This window comes from Haliotis rufescens, unplaced genomic scaffold (assembly GCF_023055435.1).
Source record: "Haliotis rufescens isolate VD_foot unplaced genomic scaffold, xgHalRufe1.0.p SCAF_7, whole genome shotgun sequence".
Classification (NCBI taxonomy): domain Eukaryota; kingdom Metazoa; phylum Mollusca; class Gastropoda; order Lepetellida; family Haliotidae; genus Haliotis; species Haliotis rufescens.
The window spans coordinates 50,786,403-50,813,399 of NW_025964361.1; the positions used below are offsets into that span (position 1 = coordinate 50,786,403).

At 40.2% G+C, this 26,997-nt stretch overlaps 1 protein-coding gene across 36 annotated transcripts; it reads left to right on the plus strand.

Moving 5' to 3' along the window:
* The first annotated feature begins 234 nt into the window (after window positions 1-234).
* LOC124127548 (cytochrome P450 monooxygenase 169-like) lies at window positions 235-24,647 on the plus strand. 36 transcript variants are annotated; one of them, XR_007218956.1, is made up of 14 exons: window positions 235-358; window positions 4,019-4,189; window positions 7,362-7,444; window positions 8,604-8,747; window positions 13,609-13,715; window positions 15,146-15,258; window positions 16,931-17,043; window positions 18,444-18,586; window positions 20,045-20,169; window positions 20,881-21,053; window positions 21,463-21,576; window positions 22,440-23,116; window positions 23,149-23,184; window positions 23,217-24,647. XR_007218956.1 is itself a non-coding variant. In XM_048387484.1 (13 exons), the coding sequence occupies exons 2-12, from the start codon at window positions 4,034-4,036 to the stop codon at window positions 22,717-22,719; spliced, it is 1,551 nt and encodes a 516-aa protein (XP_048243441.1). In that variant the 5' UTR covers window positions 235-358; window positions 4,019-4,033; the 3' UTR covers window positions 22,720-22,767; window positions 23,048-24,647. The 36 variants fall into 36 exon arrangements, 4 of the variants coding, with proteins under 4 accessions (XP_048243441.1, XP_046346899.2, XP_046346901.2 ...); XR_007218966.1 differs by having other exon boundaries at window positions 22,440-23,011; XR_007218958.1 differs by having other exon boundaries at window positions 22,440-22,975; window positions 23,012-23,047; window positions 23,081-24,647.
* Window positions 24,648-26,997: the final 2,350 nt, after the last annotated feature.

A 26,997-nucleotide genomic window follows, 5' to 3' on the forward strand; every position in this document is an offset into this window, starting at 1 on the left:
AAGACGCGACCAGTAACGCATGACATTCCACCACTTGCCTCTTTCCGTAATCGCTATTCGGCTTGTCCCGGAATAACACGAGTTGCAAGCCGAATATCAGGTTACGGAAAGGGGCGAGTGGTGATGAATGGACACACGGACTGATACGAACGGGCCGAAGTATGCTCCTCACAGCGACAGCCCGTTCGCGCAGCTCTCTACACCGAGTGTAACGAAGGTGTCACGCGCTGTGTAGGAGCTTGGGGCCGAAGCTTTCAAGGGAGGTAACTCTACTTTGTTTATGTATAAAGAGGTTGAAGTTTCGTTTATGACTAGGCAATTTAAGATTATCATCGTCAAAGACATTTTGCAACATTACGTAAGTATGTAGTTGACATTTGAGTGTTATTTGTTTCCAGACTAGCATAATGTCATCTAGCTGTTTTGTCGCATTTGAAGACGATTCTTGGGGTTCGACACATGTTAGATCCTGTTAAAATCTTTAGGCAGTGAACCGCTGACGTGAACCGGTAAGGGGTGGATTGGATTAACTTACAATCTAAGCTTGTTATTTACACTTTGTCGAACATTATTAATTAGTCAGTTACAGTGATTAACATGGTTCCTTAAGCATGTTGTTATAACATCTTTTTTGATAATTCAGTGAAATTTAAACAGTGCATCAATAACCAGTACACACCTGGGCTCGAACAGAGACAAAATTGAATAAAAGTGAACAATGCAGTCAAGCCCCACCACCCTCCTTGTCTGCCACAGCTGTGGATGGTTTTTATTTTTACGAACTCTGGAACGCCAGTAAATCTTGTGTGTCTTGGACTTTTGAATATAAGTAAAATTATTATAGTGTTTATAAGCAGGTGCTCCAACCCCCGCTTTTGTCATTTGTTATTTTTACTGTATGCTTCTTGTTATCCATTACCTGTTGTTGTCAGAGCTCCAGATAAGCTGCGTATCTGCATAGAATACGCATCAGAAATGCAGAAATATGCAGTAAAATAAAATTCAAGCGTATCAAATACGCAACGAACATTACAGATACGCTACAAAAATAAAACTTGTGCGTATATTCAAAATATTGTGAAGCAACCCTGCGTATTCGATTAGCAAATCAGCAACTTATTTGAAATTATAAACGGGCATTCCGTCAACCTTGCCCAACTCCACGATGACAGTTACATCATGATCATTTGCCATCACACTTTCTTGTGGAAGTATCGTGGTATTTTTGAGTCCTATAAAGCTCTCGAACCCACACGACACCAGTTTGCAGGGACTAGATGAATAGTGTTTTTAAATATTTAACTTAAATACCCACGTGTAAAAACTAGTGGGTAACAGAAATTTGAATACCCAGATAGAATAACTGATACCCAATGATTTTAAAATGCATGGGTAAAATACCCACTACACCAAAAGCTTATCTGGAGCTCTGGTCATGTTAATCTGCTGCTTTTCACAACATTCCATGTGTCATATATATTTAGTGCAGGAGCAAATGAAAACAAACGCCTGTAATGGTGGTTCCATCATTTACTGAGGATGGCATCATCCACATACACTGATGACATCACACATGACATAGTTCACACTCAGTGGGCGTGGCACTGCTGTAATGTAAACAATACCATGTGCTTCTATAGTGATCAGTAGCATGCAGTAATACATATACTACATCATGTATATAAACCTCTCATCATTTGGTTGTAGTGACACCAGCTTGATAACGGTGTAAGAATCTACATCAAAACCATGCTATATGCAATAAACCAGAAATTGTTATCCATAAAGTTGTATGTTTTCTAATTAATTTCCAACTGTGTATATAGATGACCAGGGGTTGAATGTAACTGGGAGATGACACAAAATTGATTTAATGCTGAAAGAGATAATTAATTAGCTGTCGTCATGTCACACATCAGTGCATTTGAGCGCGCAGTAGTAGTTTATTTCATTCTTGACCATTCCAAGACCAGCAGAATGACAGATTTCAGAAAGGAGTGAGTGTTGACAGTTGTGATCAGATCATTCATGACTACTTGTGTTGCAGCAGACTGACAGGGATGTAATATAAAATCTCCATATGACTACACAACAGCACCAGGATGAATGGATGGAAGTGCATTTGAGTTTCCTGAAAGTACGGAAATGTGATGATAGATGAATGTAGGCGTCATCCCAAACCTGACCAGAGACAAACCAAACTCAAATTTGTGATCAGATAACCACTAACAATACCACTACTTATGATAGTCCTGATCATGAACTGTCACCATGATGTCAGAGTCGAGGTTAGTTCAGCGGATTCCTTGTACATGCAATATTCACATCAGGCCCATTTTCTGAAAGTAGGAAGTCCATTTTAAAAGTTGTTTTTTTATGATTTCATTACAGGATTTGTTCACCGTTACAGTCAGTAACAGTATCAGTCAGTCTGATCTGCAATATGTGATATTATCATCAGAGCTCCAGATAAGCTGCGTATCTGCGTGAAATACGCATCAGAAATGCAGAAATACGCAGTAAAATATAATCCAAGCGTATCAAATACACAACGAACATTACAGATACGCTACAAAAAAAAAACTTGTGCGTATCATCAAAATATTGTGAAGTAACCCTGCGTATGATGACAGTTACATCATGATCATTTGCCATCATTCTTTCTTTTGGAAGTATCGTATATTTTTGAGTCCTATAAAGCTCTCGAACCCACACGACACCAGTTTGCAGGGACTAGATGAATAGTGTTTTTAAATACCCACATGTGTAAAAACTAGTGGGTAACAGAAATTTGAATACGCAGATAGAATGACTGATACCCAATGATTTTAAAATGCACCAAAAGCTTATCTGGAGCTCTGATCATATTTTTTTAACAAAACATACACAACAAATGCCATAAAGATAAACTTAAATATAATGTATATTAGTCTCTGACCATTTCAACAGGTTTCAATTATTTGGTCAAATTGGTACAAGGTTAAGCATTGACAATAATGAGTCCAGTCATTTGGTTCTTGTGAAAAATATAATTAAAGAACCATGTTGTACATGCTTATAGACACACATACTCACTATGTATCCATCAGCTGATATATTTCAGAATTAACTTTAGCACGTTTAGTAAGGGTGTGCTGTATTATTAGTATATTGGTAAACTGAGGTTTATTCATTCCACTATACGTATCACAGTATCATTTTTTCATGCTCGATATTGGGTGATGTCAAATAGCGATTTCTTTAATGATATTGCATCGCAAAATATTGTGATACACTATAAACCTCGAATACTCCATCTCTAATGTTTAGATATACAGTATAATGTAAATATTGTTATGGTCTAATTGTGTCATTAAGAAATATAAAATAACATTAGATGATGCAGTATTAGTACTTAATTGCCTTTTTAATTTCTGTTTTAGCAAATTTAAAGCATGGTTGTCTTAGTAGAATTTCATTGGTTGAAAATAATTTTTGTTATAACTAAATCACTGCAGATCATATAACATTATATATTATAAAAACTTTAAGTTATATTTACATACCTTAGGGCATGTTACCATTAGTACAAGTGTGCTTTGTTTTGACATGAAGCTGCATGGTGTGAGTGAGTGAGTGGGTTTAACGCCGCTTTTAACAGTATTCCAGTTATATCGCGGCATGTTGGCTTAATGTGGGAGGAAAGCCCGAAGTGATGCAGGTCTCAGACGTTTACCACTTTGGTGAAACCCACAAGCACGGGTATGGTGCTGACAGACCTAGAAACATAATCAGGGCGAACCGGGATTCAAACCCACAATCATAGCTTTCTGGCAAGCCCAAGGGATGCAACTCTGCACAGCGAATCGTGGCGCCTTAGACAACTGGGCCACCTGTGTCCCAGTGCATTCTAAATAACCTAAAACATGTAGCGATGTACATAGGAATATACTTATACTTATTTAAAAATAATATATTTTACTTTGTAATGGCCTGACAAGATGGGTTTTTTTCTATCCATGTGTGCCCTGTGTTTCAGTAGTGAAACAAAGATATGGCGGAAGTGGTCACCAGCAGTGTGATGGGAGTGTACTCCTCTCTCACCCAGGTAGTGACGTGGAGCTCGGTTCTGGTGTATGGAACCATATTGGGACTGTCGTATGGGTTCTACAAGGTCATCCTGACACCATACCTGACGCCACTCCGAAACGTAAGTGTTGGACTGATTTTTTGTTATCTTTCTGTTAGTTAATGTACTGTCAAAGGACCCATGGTTTAAGTAGAAAAACACAGGGATGCTAGGAAAGTGACCCCACGTATAAGACGACCCCCCAGTACAAGCCTTTAAAATCGATGCTAATTTATATACCCTGTCTATACAGCGAATCTGAATGAAGCACGTCACCAGCGCATACACAATCTCTACATTTGCAGTTAAATCATGTTTGTCTTCCACAGAAAACAATTACATCGTATCCCTTCAGCAAATTCAGGGGAACAAACAGATCATAACAATTAAACTTGGTCAATGCAAATTTATAATTTAAGATAAAAAACACTAGACATGGTGATTTCCCGATTAAATTGCATTTCCTGTTCTGATAGGCGTTGTTTTGTATGCAGAGATTAAGATTACCATGTGTATTTTCTCGTAAACTGAGACGGAAGTACCAATTAGCTGTACATACGTTTCTCGGAATCTACTGGTGATTCGGTTAATAATTACCCAATAATATAACGTTAAAGAATTTTGATACAATGATAGAAAGAATTGTATCTGAAACTATTATTTTATCAGGAATAATTTATTCCAATATCATGTTATTTTAGTAGTATTTTACTATATACATGTATATTTAAAATAAAAAAATAACCATAAACGTAGCACTTTCGTACAGCTGATTGTAATTGCCAGATATGCCGGTCTGGCATTTATGATATATGTATTCATTCTCTAGCCACTAAAGTTCGTTTCAAGGCACCAATAGCGGTAATATGACCGTGGTTACTGTAAATAACGGTGAGTTGTGTGATCTTCTGATCACTTCACATACAATTTCGCTGAGATGAATATATAAAATATGGAATGAAATCTTGAATTGATAAAATAGATTAACATAAGTCCAGATTTTCAGTGTTCCCTCTTACTGGTTATTACCAGTTTTTTACTGGTAAATTTAGGCTTGGACCGGCAATTCACGCGACTGCCAGTCCCTGTGGGCTGGCAAATAAGGTATCTTATAAATATTTGTCGTTGAATAAAACATCGTCAACATTCATATAAGTATATTTTTTTACCAAAGTCAGCTTGTCTGTTATCATCAGGGTTTCCCCTTGTCTATTTTTCGTGCAAGGAAATAACATTTTGCTTTGCTTCGTGGTTAAATTTATATTTGTAGCGACTTAAGTCTCGAAATATTCAAAACAAAAGAGAAAATAGTGACTAAAGTTTGCGTGAATGACGTGTAGATCTAAGTTACTTCAGAGATGAATTGAACATGATGTTGAAACTAAAACATAGTAATTTTCATGCGTTTTTTATTTGTTGGGACTGACAAAAATTAGCGGGAAGGGTAATTTTTAGAGTTGCCAGTCCATCAGGACTGGTAGTTTCAAAAACCAGCAGGAAAATTGTGATAATGTACGCTCTTGTTTTATGCTTAAGCAGCATTTGGAATTTGCTAAGAGCCCCTACCCTTGAGAGAATGTAACCAATGATCTTTAATTATTCCTTAAGAATGCTTGAAGGGACGGTTGTGTTTGTCTTTGAATCATGCATGAAGTAATATCTGAGTGTGACGTAACACCTTTAGTGCATGCCCAATTTAATTTTCGAACCAAAACAATAGAGCTCCACACAGTGAAGCTGACAACGCAAGTGCAGCACAGAGTTCAGGCTTCAGTCAAGTTTTTTTATTGAGGCAAATTGAAGAGAAAGCTTGTGTGTTTTTCTTACGGAAGAGTTACAAACTTCGAGTTGCCAGCTTGATTAGATTGAAAGGCAGTGTTTATCAAAGCCTGGATTACAATATACTGTACATACAATTATGCCTCTGCCGTAATAAGCCATTCACTCGTCAATCAACTGTGGCCAGCTTGGTACCCCTGTCACATTGTCACATATTTTCCACAGTCCATTCTTGTGTTTCATTGTGGATGAGGCCACACATTTAGATAAACGTGTGTTATGAAATGTTTAACTTTCATTCAGAAAAGATTCTAAAATGCAGAAAACTATGTGCATATTTATCCTCTGCGTGTTGTCATCGAAGCTAGCGATATGGTCACATTGATGTGTAAACCTATTTTGTCATGCACCTCACTGTCGCAGTAGGTCATCTCTATAATTGTGGAAAACAATATGTAAAGTCATAAAAGACTTGCATTGGGCTCGTCTGTTCTAATTTCAGTATAAGTGCATTTGTTTACAAACAACAGGAAAGTCTGTTCAAGTGATAAGCCTACACTGACAGTGTGGTCACTGGAGCAGAAACTTCTCTTGTGGAATAAGATGAGCACAGCCAAGTAACCTTAGGGCTATTGTTTACAAACAATGTTTCAGAGCGGTTGACAATTTTTCCAAAATTAATGAAAACATTATTGAATTAAATTTTGAATAAAATTTAAAAAATAGATGACAAACATAAAGTCAGATATACAATGAACCCTTTTATTACCAGACACAAATTTGTTCATATTCTATTTCCAATGACAGATCATGACAGTGGTATAACTGACCGCCTGAAAGGATACTAAAGAAAAGTCAGTGTGTATTATGTGCGAGATATTTTTCTTTTCAGGATTTAATTGCCCATTATTAGGGTTGCATATTATATTATACACCAGTGCGTATTATAGATGATTAAATACAGCATGTGTTTACTTGAATTTGAGCTCCTTCACCAACCCAATAGATTCTCTCAACCTTCTTCCTTCTGAAAGTTAGAGATTTCATGTCTGATATGCCTCCAATGTATCTAATATTTTACTGATATAAGAATGGATTGCATTGAAGTTCAAGGTCACTGAGTATATGTACCTCCAGCAGACAAGTTAAGGAGTGTTCTAAACTTTCAGCTGGTTAAAGATTTAAGGTATCGACCACTGATAAATGTATACCTAAAAGGCGACTATGCTTGTCGTAAGAGGCGACTAACGGGATCGGGTGGTCAGGCTCGCTGACTTGGTTGATGCATGGATCAATGCTCATGATGTCAATCACTGGATTGTCTATTTACAGACCGCCGTCATATAGCCGGAATATTACTGAGTGCGGCGTTAAGCAACAAACAAACAAACGATAAGTGTATAAAAATGGGTCAAAAGTTCTTTTCCATTTTGTTAAGGTTCCATGTTACGTGACCAACATCTATTACTTCCAGATACCAGCACGACCAGTCACCAGCATTTTCCTAGGGAATATGCGGGAGATATTTGGCGGTGAAAGCATTGATCCCTATATCAAGTAAGTAACATTCATATGTCAGTCGTCAATGCCCAAAGGGGTGGTAGAGTAGCCTAGTGCTTGAAGTGTTCGCTCGTGACGCCATTGGCCCTGGTTCAGTTCCCCACAATTTCTGGCGTCCCCTCCGTGATACTGTTGAGAGATGCTTAAAACGTCATGAAACTAACTCACTCACGATGGTCACAAGTATTGTGAGTTGGGGTTTCTGTCATTTTGAACACTATTTAGTTGCTGGTATATCGTGATGGGTCAGATTAGGTCAGGGACACCAGGCTGAAACCGCTACAGCCCTAGAAATTCATTTCCAGAAGACAAGTCCAGATGATAAGTGGAACCCTTATTTTACTAGTCCTCAGAGTTTGTAGCTAGTCCTGGTTGAACAGGACAAACATGTTTACTTTGCTTGCGTGTTCTATCAGTCCCAAGTGCTACTAGTCAACGAGAACTACCATCACTGGATTTTTACTTGTCCTCAGCACAATTGAGTAGTCATGGGCTAGAGGACCAGCATGAACTGTAGAGGCTGCCACTATCATGGGTATGCTGATCAAAGACCAAGGATCATGATAAGATTGGAAGATTGGTTTGGGGATTGGAACCTATGATTTTCTGATCCTAGCAGAGATAAGTAACTCATGCTACCATGGTTACTGAGGTAGGCAATGGATATTGAGCGGATTTAGCAATAAGAACCGCAGAAATATCATCTGTAGTTCCCTTCCTCAGTTCAAGAGTCGTTTGTAGACAGTCATACTGACCCTGATACAAATATATCAAATACAGCCCATGCCAGTCTATAATGTTTGGCAAGTCTAGATTACTAGATAGTCTCTAGGCTCCTTTCTGTTGTATTTTTATTAACATAATTTAACAACTGTTTTTTTCTGTGAGATATTTTCATTTCAGAGACTAGTCAGCGTTAGAAAATGGCACTAGTCCCATAGTCCTTGCCAAGCTGCCCAATAGTTAAGGTGTCATAAGGACTGGTGTGAATTTGCCATTATTAAGGGTTTTGCTATATGTTATCATTATAAGGACTAGTGGACTAAAACAGTTAGTTTCTATCACTGCTAGATGTCAGTCTAAGTCGTTTGCTTTTATGACATTTATCAGTAAATATATTTATATAAATGAAGGTGTAATATGTTTTTGTATAAAGGTGGGTGAAGGAGATGAAGACGAGTGTGATCCGGTACCACCATATTCTTGGGGCCCAGAGACTGATGGTGGCGGACGCTGATGCCATGAAGCACATCATGGTCACACACAGCAAGAACTATGTGAAGCCAACGTTCCTTTTCAAGTTAGTGTGTCCTGATACCATTAGGTTGCAATGAAGAAGTTACTTTTTTGTCAGATGTTTTAGTGGTGAATCTAATAACAAATGCTAGAAATTGATCTGACCAGGATCAGATGCATTCCTTATTGCCTTCAGTTCACTTTGTCTGCAGCGCAGTTGGCTGACAGTGTAGATAGTTTCTGGTGCCGCTCACTGACAGTGTAGATGGTTTCTGGTGCCACTCACTGACAATGAAGATAGTTTCTGGTGCTATTCACCGACAATGTAGATGGTTTCTGGTGCTTTTCACTGACAGTGTAGATAGTTTCTGATACCATTCACTGACAGTGTAGATAGTTTCTGGTGCCATTCACCGACAGTGTAGATAGTTTCTGGTGCTATTCACTAACAGTGTAGATAGTTTCTGGTGCCATTCACCAACAGTGTAGATAGTTTCCGGTGCCGTTCACCGACATTGTAGATGGTTTCTGGTGCCATTCACCAACAGTGTAGATAGTTTCTGGTGCCGTTCACCGACAATGTAGATAGTTTCTGGTGCTGCTTCTCGACAATGTAGATGGTTTCTGGTGCCATTCACCGACAGTGCAGATAGTTTCTGGTGCCGCTCACTGACAATGTAGATAGTTTCTGGTGCCGCTCACTGACAATGTAGATAGTTTCTGGTGCCATTCACTGACAATGTAGATAGTTTCTGGTGCCATTCACTGACAATGTAGATAGTTTCTGGTGCTGCTCCTCGACAATGTAGATGGTTTCTGGTGCCATTCACTGACAGTGTAGATAGTTTTTGGTGCCGCTCACTGACAGTGTAGATAGTTTCTGGTGCCATTCCCTGACAATGTAGATAGTCTCTGGTGCCGTTCACTGACAATGTAGATGGTTTCTGGTGCCGCTCACTGACAATGTAGATAGTTTCTGGTGCCGCTCACAGACAGTGTAGATAGTTTCTGGTGCCATTCACTGACAATGTAGGTAGTCTCTGGTGCCATTCACTGACAATGTAGATAGTTTCTGGTGCCATTCACCAACAGTGTAGATAGTTTCTGGTGCCGCTCACAGACAGTGTAGATAGTTTCTGGTGCCATTCACTGACAATGTAGATAGTCTCTGGTGCCGCTCACTGACAATGTAGATAGTTTCTGGTGCCGCTCACTGACAGTGCAGATAGTTTCTGGTGCCATTCACTGACAATGTAGATAGTCTCTGGTGCCGTTCACTGACAATGTAGATGGTTTCTGGTGCCGTTCATTTACAGTGTAGATAGTTTCTGGTGCCGCTCACCGACAGTGTAGATAGTCTCTTGTGCCATTCACCGACAATGTAGATAGTTTCTGGTGCCGCTCACTGACAGTGTAGATAGTTTCTGGTGCCCCTCACTGACAGTGTAGATAGTTTCTGGTGCCATTCACCGACAGTGTAGATAGTTTCTGGTGCCGCTCACTGACAATGTAGATAGTTTCTGGCGCCATTCACTGACAATGTAGATAGTTTCTGGTGCCGCTCACTGACAGTGTAGATAGTTTCTGGTGCCGCTCACTGACAATGTAGATGGTTTCTGGTGCCGCTCACTGACAATGTAGATGGTTTCTGGTGCCATTCATTTACAGTGTAGATAGTTTCTGGTGCCATTCACTGACAATGTAGATAGTCTCTGGTGCCATTCACTGACAATGTAGATAGTTTCTGGTGCCATTCACTGACAATGTAGATAGTTTCTGGTGCCATTCACTGACAATGTAGATAGTTTCTGGTGCCGCTCACTGACAATGTAGATAGTTTCTGGTGCCGCTCACTGACAATGTAGATAGTTTCTGGTGCCGCTCACTGACAGTGTAGATAGTTTCTGGTGCCATTCACTGACAGTGTAGATGGTTTCTGGTGCCATTCACAAACAGTGTAGATGGTTTCTGGTGCCATTCACCGACAATGTAGATGGTTTCTGGTGCTATTCACTGACAGTGTAGATAGTTTCTGGTGCCATTCACTGACAGCGTAGAAAGTTTCTGGTGCCATTCAGTGACAGCGTAGATAGTTTCTGGTGCCGCTCACCAACAATGTAGATTATTTCTGGTGACGTTCACTAACAATGTAGATAGTTCCTGGTAAGAGTGATTTGTAACACCGATATTCAGATGCATCGCGGTGTTTGACCCACGATACGATACACGATACACGTTGGCCTGTTTATCGACACACCACGATACAGAACGCAAATCTTACGTACAGTGTTCCCTCGGTATTGCATCCTTCAATATATCTACAACAGGGTTATATCATGCGGTAACGCATGCCTCCCTAAACTTACATTTTTAATCAACTCAAGTTTTACACTGACACAATGTTTTGCTCCATCTCAAGAAACATTATCAGCTGATCACGCAACACCTCAAATACCAGACAACATATCCACACTGAAGTACGCAATTTAAGCCCATAATATACCATCTGGTTATAAAAACATGATCATTCTATACCTGGACTTATGTTTGTCATATATTTTATTAATTTTATTCAAAATTTAATTCAATGTTGTTTACATTAATTTTGGCAAAATCATGTGTGAAGTGATTGGTAGATCGCACAGCTATTTACCGCTATTGAGGCCTTGAAATGCACTTTAGTTACCAGAGAATGGATACATATCATAACTGCCATAATTTGACTCTTATATGTCAAGATAACATTATCGTAATCAAAATACATGGGAAGTCCCAACAGTGACTGGACAATTTGTTCCATACTTAATATGTATAGTAAAAGCTGCAAGTGAAATAACATGATATTGGAATATATCATTCCAGATAAAACAATAATTTTAGTTACATTAGTTAACATTTTAGTTAACATTCCACTTTCAAGTGTCACAGTTAACATTCCACTTTCAAGTGTCACAGTTAAGATTTCACTGTCAAGTGTCCCCACTTAACATTCCACTGTCTAGTGTCCCCAGTTAACATTCTACTTCAGGTTTCACCAGTTAAGATTTCACTGTCAAGTGTCACGGTTAACATTCCACTTTCAAGTGTCACAGTTAACATTTCACTCTCAGGACTCACAGTTAATATTCCACAGTCAAATGTCACAGTAAACATTCCACTTTCAAGTGTCACAGTTAACATTTCACTGTCAGGTCTCACAGTTAACATTCCACAGTCAAGTGTCACAGTTAACATTCCACTTTCAAGTGTCACAGTTAACATTCCACTGTTAAGTGTCACAGTTAACATTCCACTTTCAAGTGTCACAGTTAACATTCCACAGTCAAGTGTCTCAGTTAACATTCCACAGTCAAGTGTCACAGTTAACATTTCACTGTTAAGTGTCACAGTTAACATTCCACTGTCAAGTGTCACAGTTAATATTCCACTGTTAAGTGTCACAGTTAACATTCCACAGTCAAGTGTCACAGTTAACATTTCACTGTCAGGTCTCACTAGTTAACATTCCACTTTCAAGTGTCACAGTTAACATTCCACTTTCAAGTGTCACAGTTAACATTCCACTGTCAAGTGTCACAGTTAACATTCCACTTTCAAGTGTCACAGTTAACATTCCACAGTCAAGTGTCACAGTCAACGTTCCACTGTCAAGTGTCACAGTTAACGTTCCACTGTCAAGTGTCACAGTTAAGGTTTCACTGTCAAATCTCACCAGTTAACATTCCACTTTCAAGTGTCACAGTTAACATTCCACTGTCAAGTGTCACAGTTAAGGTTTCACTGTCAAATCTCACCAGTTAACATTCCACTGTCAAGTGTCACAGTTAACATTCCACTGTCAAGTGTCACAGTTAAGGTTTCACTGTCAAATCTCACCAGTTAACATTCCACTGTCAAGTGTCACAGTTAACATTCCACTGTCAAGTGTCACAGTTAAGGTTTCACTGTCAAATCTCACCAGTTAACATTCCACTGTCAAGTGTCACAGTTAACATTCCACTGTCAAGTGTCACAGTTAAGGTTTCACTGTCAAATCTCACCAGTTAACATTCCACTGTCAAGTGTCACAGTTAACATTCCACTGTCAAGTGTCACAGTTAACATTCCACTGTCAAATCTCACCAGCTAACATTCTACTGTCCAGTGTCACAGTTAACATTCCACTGTCAAATGTCACAGTTAACATTCCACTGCCAAGTGTCACAGTTAACATTCCACTGTCAAGTGTCCCCAGTAAACATTCCACTGTCAAGTGTCACAGTTAACGTTTCACTGTCAAGTGTCCCCAGTAAACATTCCACTGTCAAGTGTCACAGTTAACATTCCACTGTCAAGTGTCCCCAGTAAACATTCCACTGTCAAGTGTCACAGTTAAGGTTTCACTGTCAAATCTCACCAGTTAACATTCCACTGTCAAGTGTCACAGTTAACATTCCACTGTCAAGTGTCACAGTTAACATTCCACTGTCAAATCTCACCAGCTAACATTCTACTGTCCAGTGTCACAGTTAACATTCCACTGTCAAATGTCACAGTTAACATTCCACTGCCAAGTGTCACAGTTAACATTCCACTGTCAACTATCCCCAGTTAACAATCCACTGTCAAGTGTCACAGTTAACATTCCACTGTCAAGTGTCACAGTTAACATTCCACTGTCAAGTGTCACAGTTAACATTCCACTGTCAAATCTCACCAGCTAACATTCTACTGTCCAGTGTCACAGTTAACATTCCACTGTCAAATGTCACAGTTAACATTCCACTGCCAAGTGTCACAGTTAACATTCCACTGTCAAGTGTCCCCAGTAAACATTCCACTGTCAAGTGTCACAGTTAAGGTTTCACTGTCAAATCTCACCAGTTAACATTCCACTGTCAAGTCTCAAAGTTAACACTCCACTGATTCCACATTGTTTCTTACAGGCTGTTCACAAGAGTCACAGGCGATGGCTTGATCAGCTTGAATGGACAACAGCATCTAACTCAGAGAAAACTCTGTCTCGGAGCATTCAAGAGTTCATTTCTAAAAAGTGAGTACGAGAGACGTTGAGTCAAACATGATTACCTCGCAACCATTCCAGGCACATCGCAGCGAGGCTGGCAGCCCTCAGGCTGAGTAGGGCAGATGAGATTTTTATGCTCTAATCTGCAATGTGTCAGCGAGATCACCATGGGCTGAATTAATTTAGCCAGCTATGGCAAGTCAGTGGTTTCAGAGATTTATCTCAGCTCTCCAAGGGCCATTATTTCACAAAAGATGGTTTATTTTCTCATTTTATTCTGAGAAGTGCATACATTTTGATGGTCATATATGTAACAGGAATCAAATCAATATTCTTTGATATAACCCTGGCTTAACCAAACCCTTTCATAATCATAAGAAATCTCTGCTAAAAGCAGAGTCCATTGAAAGATTCCAGCTACATCATAAGGATGTGTTTTTGAATTACTTTGAAATTGTCATGGTAACCCTATCATCGATCACTGCCAAAGGCTGCAGCGACCAAATCAGGTGGGTCCATGTGTAGCTGATCCCCTCTGTAGTTAAACCTGAGGCATGGTGGCTGTAGACACAGACGATGTCATCTGGTGAATGAGTGAGTATGGCCTTATGCAGTACTCAGCAGTATTCCAGCTGTGTTATCCCTGTGCTCGACTTGTCAAGATGTGGTCCAGTGAGATCACTGGATGATGTACCCTTGTGTGGAACTGAGCCTGAGTTTTTTTGTGATAAGGTACATCTTCCTGAGGTAAGGGTGGAAAGGGACTGAAAAAGTCCAATTTCCCCCCTTGCCGAACTAGGCGGGAATTTCTGGGCTCGATCGTAGCACCACCACTGGCTGCTACGAGTTATGCACCTTCTATTGCCCTCCTGTTGACCAATCAGATTCCACTTATCATATCACAAACAAAATGGCGGCGCCCAGTCAAGACGATCTGATCGTTAATCAAGATCTATATTGTAAAGAAACGTGTCTTCCTTCATGAAGTGTATCAAATGACGTGAGCACCTTGGTTATAAACATGAACATATTTGGAAAATATCTGTTGATGCCGAGTTTGCAATATAATGGCTTTATTAAATCCTGCAATTGAACTAAATCTACATGACATTTAATTTTGTAACGGAGTTATATTTTGGTTGGATGAGTCTATGCATAATCCAACCAAAATATAACTCCGTAATTCCATCCTAGTTTGGCAAGGGTGGAAACTGGACTTTTACAGTCAGTTAACTCCCTTGCCTCAGGAAGATGGAAAAGCTAAGGGTTTAACCCCTGTAGCTGGTGGAGGAGTTGTGCTCAGATGGTTTCTCTGAGAGCCCAGTTTGAAATATATCTGGTAACTTTTGAAGACAAATGTGTCACGTTTGGAAGGAAACATTGGATATATGGTCTATGAACACATTTAAGATCCTGACGTCGCATGATGGTTGCAGAAAATATTGTTGCTGTTTCAGACATGATTCCAGCCATACAGAAACATGGAGAGGAACTTGTGGACTTCTGGGTTCAGAGTCTGAAGGAAAATGAAGACGCAGATCTGGACATAGGGGATGACATGAGTAGAATGGTAAGTCCTGGACACTGGTGCACACTTCGGTAGAATAATAGAAGCTGAATATTGAAGCACCATTCAGTAGAACAGAAGTATTTAAACATTGGAGCACAGTTTAGTAGAATAGCAGAAGCAAGAGGGTGAACACACTTCAACAGAAAAGCAGTTGACAGTATCAGGTGGACATTTGTGGTAGCTCTGTGAAACCTTTTAGCTTTGGGGCCTAGCGCCAAGATCTAGATACACTCAGCACCAAGATCCACATACATTCAGCACTAAGATCCACATACATTCAATGTCAAGATCCATTATATCTTCAATGTCAAGATCCACATACATTCAACGCCAAGATCCACATACATTCAACGCAAAGATCTACATACATTCAATGTCAAGATCCACATACATTCAATGTCAAGATCCATATACATTCAATGTCAAGATCCATATACATTCAACGCCAAGATCCACATACATTCAATGTCAAGATCCACATACATTCAATGTCAAGATCCATATACATTCAATGTCAAGATCCACATCTATTCAATGTCAAGATCCACATACATTCAATGTGAAGATTCACATACTTTCATTGTCAAGATCCACATACATTCAAGGCCAAGATCCACATACATTCAATGTCAAGATCCACATACATTCAACGCCAAGATCCACATACTTTCATTGTCAAGATCCACATACATTCAACACCCAAGATCCACATACATTCAATGTCAAGATCCATATACATTCAATGTCAAGATCCATATACATTCAATGTCAAGATACACATACATTCAATGTCAAGATCCACATACATTCAACGCCAAGATACACATACATTCAATGTCAAGATCCACATACATTCAACGTCAAGATCCACATACATTCAATGTCAAGATCCATATACATTCAATGTCAAGATCCACATACATTCAATGTCAAGATCCACATACATTCAATGTCAAGATCCACATACATTCAATGTCAAGATCCATATACATTCAATGTCAAGATCCACATCTATTCAATGCCAAGATTCACATACTTTCATTGTCAAGATTCACATACATTCAATGCCAAGATCCACATACATTCAACGCCAAGATCCACATACATTCAATGTCAAGATCCATATACATTCAATGTCAAGATCCACATACGTTCAATGTCAAGATCCACATACATTCAATGTCAAGATCCACATACATTCAACGCCAAGAACCACATACATTCAACACCAAGATCCACATACACTCAGCTCCAAGATCCATATATATTCAACGCCAAGATCCACATACATTCAACGCCAAGATCCACAAACACTCAGCTCCAAGATCCATATACATTCAACACCAAGATCCACATACATTCAACGCCAAGATCCACATACATTCAACGCCAAGATCCACATACATTCAGCACCAATATCCACATATATACAACGCCAAGATCCACATACACTCAGCTCCAAGATCCACATACATTCAATGCCAAGATCCACATACATTCAACACCAAGATCCACCTACACTCAGCTCAGAGATCCACATACACTCAGCTCAGAGATCCAAGTGTACTCAGCAGTACATGTGATGGCTGCTGACTATTGCATGACAGATGGACAAATAAGATAAATGATGTGTTAATGGAAAGGCTTTGCACTTTAAACTTGTTGTTGGCAGACAATGGATATCATCTCAGACTGTGGGTTTGGGTACAACACTGAAGCCCTGTACAAACCAGAGCAGAAAGGATCCCGTGCCTTCACAGACCTGATGTACGGCTTCAAACCAAGGTCAGTGTAGGTCAGGACTGACTCTGTGGGGTAGTGGATAGAGTGTTTGTCTGGAGAGCTGAAGGTGAGTGGTTTGATCCCCTGACTGCCTTCGTGGGCTTGTGGATAGAATGTTTGCCTGGAGAGTGGAAGGTGAGTGGTTCAATACCCTGACTGCCTCTGTGGTCTTGTGGATAGAGTGTTTGCCTGGAGAGTGGAAGGTGAGTGGTTTGATCCCCTGACTGCCTCCGTGGGCTTGTGGATAGAGTGTTTGCCTGGAGAGTGGAAGGTGAGTGGTTCAATACCCTGACTGCCTCTGTGGTCTTGTGGATAGAGTGTTTGCCTGGAGAGTGGAAGGTGAGTGGTTCAATACCCTGACTGCCTCTGTGGTGTAGTGGATAGAGCATTTGCCTGGAGAGTGGAAGGTGAGTGGTTGGATCCCCTGACTGCCTCTGTGGGGTAGTGGATAGAGTGTTTGCCTGGAGAATGAAAGGTCAGTGGTTTGATACCCTGACTGTCTCTGTGGGGTAGTGGATAGAGTGTTTGCCTGGAGAGTGGAAGATTGGTGGTCTCAATAGACTAGTACTAGCATTAGTTGTACTAATACAAGCAATCTCACACAAACACACACACACATGTATACTCGTCATTATGTAAGTGCAAGAATCTTGAACGCAACATTAAACCTCATTTAACCTCGCCTAGTGCAGGACATGTCTATAGTATTATATATGTCTGTGATTAATGAAGATCTCTGATCTGTGATCTGTGACTGTCCATGAATATTGGACTATCCATAATTTTTTACTTACTATACATCTTGCTAAGATTGGTGACTCAGTGATTTGTGACAATCCATTATTTTTACACTCCCAGTGAGTGTGACTGGCCATGATGTACGATATCTCAGTTTGGAGACTTTCCAGTTTTGTGACTATTCATAACTTGTGATCACCGGAACCAAGGGAGACATAGGTTGTAGAATTTTTCCCCTCATCTGTTGTATTTTATTCTAAACATTTAGGCTTCAGAGCCTAGTGACTATTTTTCAACATGTTTTCGGTCCATGTGATACTCTCAATACAAGTATCAACTATAAACAGATAACAAGTCATATCTAATTTATCACAAAGGCGTTGCAGCACAAAGAGAGCCCAGAATGATCCTTTAATAAGAATGAGTGAGTATGGTTTTAGCAATATTCCAGCAATATCACAGCGGGGGACACCAGAAATGGTCTTCACACATTGTACTCATGATGGGAATCGAACCCAGGTCTTCAGTGTGACAAGCGAGCGCTTTAACCACCAGACTACCCCACCGGCCCTCTTTTATTAAGAATGATCTTCTATTATTGATCACGATGTGGATGGCAACATATGCCTCAAGATAAATGTTACATTTGGATCTTTCCTCTTCAGCATCCTAAGGGTTTTATGGCCATGGCTGCAGTCCCACCTACCAACGGAAGAGAACAGCAACTTTACCAAGAACCTGACTGTGACGAACCAGATGATCCAGGATGTCATCAGCAACAAGCAGGAGGTCTTGAAGGAGTGCACAGGTGATGATGGTAGAGAGTAGGAAGCAGGTGCTTGCAGAGCTCCAGATACCTTTTTGAGCGATTGAGTTTTTAGTACTTTTTACTCGAGAGTTTCTATTTTAATTGGATTATTACATTCTATTTTAATTGGGTTGTTAGTTTTCATTGGGTAACCAATATTTTTTCACTCATCTGTTCATCACACTATTGGGTTTCTCCCAAAATTAGTGAACATTTTAAGATTTAAAAAATGAAATAATGTTTTAGATGTATATAACTGTTCTAAATATATAGGCTTGACTCGGAAAGTAAATTAGCTCATAATTGTGTTTCGGAAATTAGCTCCTTTGTACGCATGCTGGAAAAGCTTGAATGGGTATTTACGCTTCCTGTATTTTTCCTGTGTTTCACTTAATGCATGCCTTTCTGTACGCAAGTTAATTGAAAGTAATTGCATTTGGAATATTTTGGGGGGGTATCTTATGCAGATATGCTGCTTTTCTGTAGCTCTGTGATTGTTCACATTCAATGCTTGTAAACTATTGATTCAGGGTGGTAGGGGTAGGGTTGTTGTTTGATTGTTTTTTTATTGTTTACCATGGGTGGCTCATTCATCTAAAGAGCTTGTCATTTGTTATAGGGAGGGTAGCGATATGAGAGATCAAGGGTCGTGTTCGTAAAGAAAAGACAAAGCGACAGAGGGCGGAGTGTGTGTGTGTGTGCCAAAATGTACCACAAAAATATGATTCAATCCCATTACGATTGGCCCCAACTATGATCCTCTGCTTTGTGAGCACCATGTTGCAGGGCATGGAGTCATCAAACAGATGTGTGTTAGTTTGTTTGTTGTTTAACACATCACTCAGCAATATTCCAGCTACATGACGGCGGTCTGTAAATAATCCTGACCAGACAATCCCGTCGTTGAGATACGATACGAGTCAGCAAGCCTGACCACCCTATCCCGATAGTCTCCTCTTTCGACAAGCATAGTCGCCTTTTACAGCAAGCGTGGGTTGCTGAAGACCTATTCTACGCAGGGCCTTCACTCAAACCGATGACATCATTACGGTGTTGGCTTGTTGATGGGGTAAACCTCTCTGGTTCTGTGGACAAGGCATCCAAACTTAGATCAGAAGGTCCATGGTTCAAGTCTTATCATGGGACTAAGAACTTTTATAGCCACTAGATCTGCATATACACAACTTTGGCCTTCCTCCCAAATTATGATGACATGCCTGAAGTAATGATCAAAGCGGCAAAAAGTAAGTGGGTAAGAATGGTTTTACTCTGCATTTAGCAATATTCCGGCAATGTAATGGAGGGGGACACCAGAGATGGGCTTCACACATTGTACCCATGTGGGGAATTGAACCCGGGTCTTTGGCGTGATGAGCAAATGCTTTGACCACTAGGCTACCTCACCGCCCCAAGCGGCATATGGAACCAAACTTGAACCAAACAGTTTGATCTTTACAGATGAGAGTAAACTTTCGGACCTACTTAGCATGCTGCTGCTGGCACGGGACACCGAGTCTGGGGAAGGGTTGTCACGGCAACAGCTGAGAGATCATGTGATGACCTTCATGTTAGCTGGTCATGAGGTGAGACCTTCAGTGAGAGGTCACTGTACTGTATATTATAGAGGTTACTACACGATTGTCTGTCAGTTTGTTTGTTTGTTTGTTTTACGCTGCACTCAGCAATATTCCAGCTATATGACGGCGGTCTGTAAATAATCGAGTCTGGACCAGACAATCCAGTGATTGACATCATGAGCATCGATCCACGCAATTGGGACCGACGACATGCATCAACCAAGTCAGCGAGCCTGACCTCCCGATCCTGTTAGTCGCCTTTTACGGCAAGCATGGGTTGCTGAAGACCTATTCTACCCCGGATCTTCACGGGTCCATCAGTGCAGTAACCTACTCCTTACACACCCTAAAATTGCATCATTTTAGCGTGGAATCGATGCATAATTTGTCTATTTTATCCAATGATTGCAGTGGAGCATTAATACATAACACAACTGTCATGAGAGACATCATCTGGCTGCCTGCTTACTTCTCATACTTATTGTGCACCTCCACAAACAAGTCTCTGCCGTATCCGTGAATTATCAAGGCGATGATGATGCAAACTAGATGAGATCAAGGAACATTTATTGAACACTCTAAAACCATAAGGTTTTGACACCGACATAGGTGAATTGAACCGAAGAATGAGAAACTTATCAATGAATGACAATCAAGTCACAAATTCACAGATTTCCACAGTTAGAAATTTACATATTTCTTGTCTTTTTTCACCAGACGACAGCAACTTCAATGACGTGGTGCCTCCTGAAACTGTCTGAATTCCCTGAGATTCAGAAACGCCTTCGTGATGAGGTCACTGCAACCTTGCCTCCAAGAGGTCAACCAATCACAGTGGAGCATCTGGAGAAGATGCCGTATTTGGCATGTGTGATCAAGGAAACATTGCGGTCAGTGTGCTTGATTATTGATACTCTATCCCCATGGTGATTCCTGTGCAGAGGGAACTCCCAGTAGCCCATGCTTGTAATAGTGAACTGTAGTGGATACAGTGTCTGCCCAAATAACAGAAGGTCGGTGGTTTGATCCCCGGATGTGTCATGCCAAAAGGTCTTAAAGATGGTACTTGTTACCCTGCCTGACTCTCAGCATTGAGAGGATAAACAAGAACAAGGACTCCCTCCCTCCATCCCTCCCTCACTCCCTCACTCACCCTCGCTCACCCAAACAACCAATGACACCCAATCCCACCCTCACTCACTCACTTACTCACTCACTCTCACCCAAACAACCAATGACGCATCCAATCCCACGCCTCACTCACTCACTCACTCACTCACTCATCTGTTTCCATGACAGGCTATACCCAGCTGCTCCGATGACATTCCGGACCGCTGTTCATGATGACGTCATCAACGGCTACTCCATCCCCGCTGGCACCATCATCAACATCCACGTGGGAGCCTTACAAAGGTAGGCTATTCTTCAGGATCGGTAATGGCATGTACAAGGGAGGTAAAGGACACTTCAGCTGAAGTGAGGGTTACTTTAGGATCTGTTGGGTCTGTGAGAGAGTTTGGTTTAGCACTGCTACTAACAGTATTCCACTTGTATCATGTCATTTCAGCTTAATGTTGGAGGAAAACCCGAAGTGATGCAGGTCTCATTTACCACTTTGGTGGGTCTGTGAGGTTGTAATACCTCCGAAGTGAGGGATACTTTAGGGTCTGTGAGGTTGTAATACCTCTGAAGTGAGGGATACTTTAGGGTCTGTGAGGTTGTATTACCACCTAAGTGAGGGATACTTTAGGGTCTGTGAGGTTGTAATACATCCGAAGTGGGGGATACTTTAGGGTCTGTGAGGTTGTAATACCTCCGAAGTGAGGGATACCTTAAGGACTGTGAGGTTGTATTACCACCTTAGTGAGGGATACTTTAGGGTCTGTGAGGTTGTAATACATCCGAAGTGAGGGATACTTTAGGGTCTGTGAGGTTGTAATACCTCCGAAGTGAGGGATACCTTAAGGACTGTGAGGTTGTATTACCACCTAAGTGAGGGATACTTTAGGGTCTGTGAGGTTGTAATACATCCGAAGTGAGGGATACTTTAGGGTCTGTGAGGTTGTAATACCTCCGAAGTGAGGGATACCTTAAGGACTGTGAGGTTGTATTACCACCTAAGTGAGGGATACTTTAGGGTCTGTGAGGTTGCAATACAAGACTGTTGTGGGATACCTAAAATGATTAGTCATGTTTTAGAAATGTTTCTAAATACATGCGAAATAACTTATCAGCTTATATTGAATTTAAATTAAATAAATATTTACATTTCCCAGAAACCCAGCCTACTGGACAGATGCAGAAGAGTTCAAACCGGAACGTTTCATGGACGACAGTAAGCTCCATTCATACGCCTGGCTGCCGTTTGTGGCCGGGCCCAGAATGTGCATTGGGTACAAGTTTGCCCTCATGGAGATGAAAGTTATTTTGGCAATTCTGTTCCGAGAGTTTGACTTTAAACTCTCAAACCCAGACCAGATTTACAAGAAACGACAAAGAATCACAATGAGACCAGAGCCCGCACTTAAATTGAAGGCAAAGGTGTTGAACTATTGAAGTGTTCTACAAGTCCTTGAAGCCAGAGATGTTGAAGAGTTCTACAAGGTCCTTGAAAACATGTTGAAGAGTTCTACAAGGTCCTTGAAGCCAGAGGTGTTGAAGTGTTCTACAAGGTCCTTGAAGCCAGAGGTGTTGAAGTGTTCTACAAGGTCCTTGAAAGCAGAGGTGTTGAAGTGTTCTACAAGGTCCTTGAAGCCAGAGGTGTTGAATTGTTCTACAAGGTCCTTGAAAACATGTTGAAGTGTTCTACAAGGTCCTTGAAGCCAGAGGTGTTGAAGTGTTCTACAAGGTCCTTGAAAGCAGAGGTGTTGAAGTGTTCTACAAGGTCCTTGAAAAACATGTTGAAGTGTTCTCCAAGGTCCTTGAAGCCAGAGGTGTTGAAGTGTTCTACAAGGTCCTTGGAAACATGTTGAAGTGTTCTACAAGGTCCTTGAAGCCAGAGGTGTTGAAGTGTTCTACAAGGTCCTTGAAAACATGTTGAAGTGTTCTACAAGGTCCTTGAAGCCAGAGGTGTTGAAGTGTTCTACAAGGTCCTTGAAAACATGTTGAAGTGTTCTACAAGGTCCTTGAAGCCAGAGGTGTTGAAGTGTTCTACAAGGTCCTTGGAAACATGTTGAAGTGTTCTACAAGGTCCTTGAAGCCAGAGGTGTTGAAGTGTTCTACAAGGTCCTTGAAAGCAGAGGTGTTGAACTGTTCTACAAAGTCCTTGAACTTATTGAACAGTGGATGTGTTCTACACCTTGTAGGGAGGGGTATTTAACTGTTGAAGTGTTGAAAAGAATTATTTTAGACAACATAACATATAGTTATATTAGCCGTCAGTCATATACAATACTGAGTGCCTTCTTGCCACAGGGAAAAAAACATATAAAACTGAGTGAGATGATTAATACGCAGTACTACCTGGAACGTATTGTTTTCGCCAATTCTTGAAGTAAGCAAGTCTAATATCAACAACCTTGAACAAAGGGATGTAACTTATTTTGTTGCAAACCATTAATCTAATACACATTTGGTTTTGTTGGAAAAGCCGATCGTCATTATCCTATAAGCTCATGGGTAACTCTTTCTAAAATAGTTTTATTTTTGTATTTTGATTTTTTTATTCTGTTTTATTCATTTGAGTTAGCAAAATGGGTTATGAATTAGCTTCTGAGAAAGTTTAGCTATGTGTATGTATTTATTCAACAAACCCTTATTGTTTCCAGGTGACCTAATGTTGTGTAACAACACCTCACATTATAACAACACAAATGCTGTAGGTAATCATATTAATAGCAGAGAACCAGAGGTAGATAGTGTAAGCAGTGATACACACTGTCAGGGTTTTAGCCGACCCCCAACTGTAACCACCCAATCCACATTTTAGTCGCAGTGATTTATCTAGGTCTGCTCAGAGGATGATATTCGGCCCAAGGCAGCAGCAAATTCCAGTAAATATTCCCAAATTGGAATTACAAATTTCCAAACTCATGTTATTTGGTGAGAACTTTAAGACTTTGTGCAGGTGACATGTATTTCTCTGACCAATTTGAGAAAAATAAGTATTATGTCCCAAATTGCCTGCCTAGGGCTGTGAATCTAGAATCCTGGATACATCCCTGGCTTCTGACAAGCATGAGGTACTGAGGACCCTCTATGTGCTGGTGTCACGTGTTGTGGGACAGCCTCATGGTCACATACATAGCCCGGCAGTCACTTGCTCACTGCATGATTGGCAGGGAAATATCTACATAGATCCAGTGATGAGCATCTCGTCATCAGGGAAATATCTTCTTAGATCTGGTGCTGAGCATCTCGTCATCAGAGAAATATCTACTTGGATCCAGTGATGAGCATCTCGTCATCAGGGAAATATCTACTTAGATCCAGTGATGAGCATCTCGTCATCAGAGAAATATCTACTTAGATCCAGTGATGAGCATCTCGTCATCAGGGAAATATGTACTTAGATCCAGTGATGAGCATCTCGTCATCAGAGAAATATCTACTTAGATCTGGTGATGAGCATCTCATCATCAGGGAAATATGTACTTAGATCCAGTGATGAGCATCTCGTCATCAGAGAAATATCTACTTAGATCCAGTGATGAGCATCTCGTCATCAGAGAAATATCTACTTAGATCTGGTGATGAGCATCTCATCATCAGGGAAATATGTACTTAGATCCAGTGATGAGCATCTCGTCATCAGAGAAATATCTACTTAGATCTGGTGCTGAGCTTGAGCCAGTCATCAAGCCAGGTTGTTGATCCATGAGAATAGATATCAGTAATAAACTAGATTAAGTCTATTTAATGAATTTTACAATTATGGTGAAAAAAATGCACAGAAACTTATACAATATTCTTGACATAGAACAAAAATGATTTCATGAAGATAAATATTAAACGTCAATGCCCGAGATTATCTACTGATTCTGCAGATTCCATTGGGCGTAAATATGAATGGATCACTGAAAGACACTGATGACACCAGAGGTTCACAAACTCATCTGAACCTCCTCTTCAACGATAAAATGAACTATAACCCAAGCCTGGGCACATCGGTAAGTCTTCAAACAGACTTAAGTTTATGGATGTGAGAACAAATGTAGTATGTGTACATAAATATTTTTTTGTTTTTGAATACTTGGTTTACGGGTGTGCCGACGCATCATTTCATGAATAAAAGTAACTTTTTTTAAGCTTGTGCATCCATGCACACATACCACAGACGCACACGCACGCACACATACACACACACCTAGAAACATGCACACAATTACACACACTTGATGCACTATCTTTGATGTAGATAAACCACATGCTTGTTCGAAATTCCAAACACTTTTTGTTCATGCACTGCTGTAATAATTAGGTTTTAATTTTAAAAAATTGTTAAAATTCTCATGGAAATATGTTATGTTTTATTATACACAATGTTATTACCGTATTAGACGTAATAAGCGCCCTGGGCGCTCTCAAAATTAGAAATAGGGGGCTCTTATTAGAATATTATATTGGTGAAATAAAACAGAGTTGAAAGAGAAATTTTATGGTTTATGCTGACAGCCTGAAATGTTTATATACAACGGATATATTTTTCTAGAAGTTTATTGCCCATAATTAGGGTGCATATAACACACAAGTGTGTATTATGCACATTGATCAATCGGAAGGGGCAACAATCATCGGCATAAAGATGATGATGATGATGATGATTACATACAAATTAAGTGTACAGAATGTACAGTTTTGGTACAATATTTAATTACATCATTGTGACCCATTTAACAGATTATATATATAGTATTTGTTGTGTTAGTGACGTTTCTGTAACATTTTACACAAGTTAAACCTGTTCATACTTTTGTAGTCATATTTTGGAAGAACATTTAGGGTTGTGTTCTTTAATTTTCTTTCTTGTCCATGTCAATAAAACAATTACATATTCAAAAACTCTAATAGTTCTTTCTGTACATAACATTTCTATGACAAGTGTCACCACATACCATACCGTATATGACCGCGGATAAGCCAACCCCGTAGATAAGCCGAGGTGTTAACTTGACCATTGAAATATGAAAGAAAATGAAATGACCCGCAGATAAGCCGAACCAGGAAGTTAAAGAAGTTGGCTGCTGCTACTGTGGCACAGACATGCTCCTCCTTTACCATTGGGACTGATGGCCACTCAGAGAAACCAGCTCCCTGTGAAAATCCAGGTTTGAATTGGTCTTCCCCAACCCAAGCTTGTTGTAAGAGGCAACCAGCAGGATTGGGTGGTCAAGCTCATTAACTTTGTCATTGCATGTCATCGTATCCCAATTCCATAGGTTGATGCTCATCATGTCATGTCAATCACAGGATTTTCTGGTCCAGAGTCAGATATTCCCAGACTGCTGTCATGAAGCTGGAATATTACTGAGTTTAATGTAAAATAATAACCTAACTTTACAATGGTCTTTTATTGGCTCCAGTTGCCATCATAGTTCATGTCCTGAGTCTCCATCTGTCCAAACAGTAGCCCTTCACAATGGCAGTAATTTTATGGGAGGTCCATACCTGATACAAATGACAAGGAACAGCATTCCCATTCACAACCTCTGAAGCCCAACATAATTTGCTACCAAATCACAAGTTATAAAGGATATAAGGAATGGCTGAATCATTCTGAGCCTAACTACAAAAAATGTACAGTACACTCTTAACAGTTTGCATGTATTAAGTACTGTACTTTCATTATTGGTACACAGCCAGGACATGTATTTCTCCAGGCATTGAAGTGACTAT

Coding starts and splice junctions, on each gene's coding strand:
- LOC124127548 (XM_046490943.2), top strand. CDS start 4,034: ATGGCGGAAGTGGTCACCAGCAGTGTGATGGGAGTGTACTCCTCTCTC. Junction 7,445..8,603: donor AGCATTGATCCCTATATCAA/GTAAGTAACATT, acceptor TTTTGTATAAAG/GTGGGTGAAGGAGATGAAGA. Junction 18,587..20,044: donor GGTCTTGAAGGAGTGCACAG/GTGATGATGGTA, acceptor TGATCTTTACAG/ATGAGAGTAAACTTTCGGAC.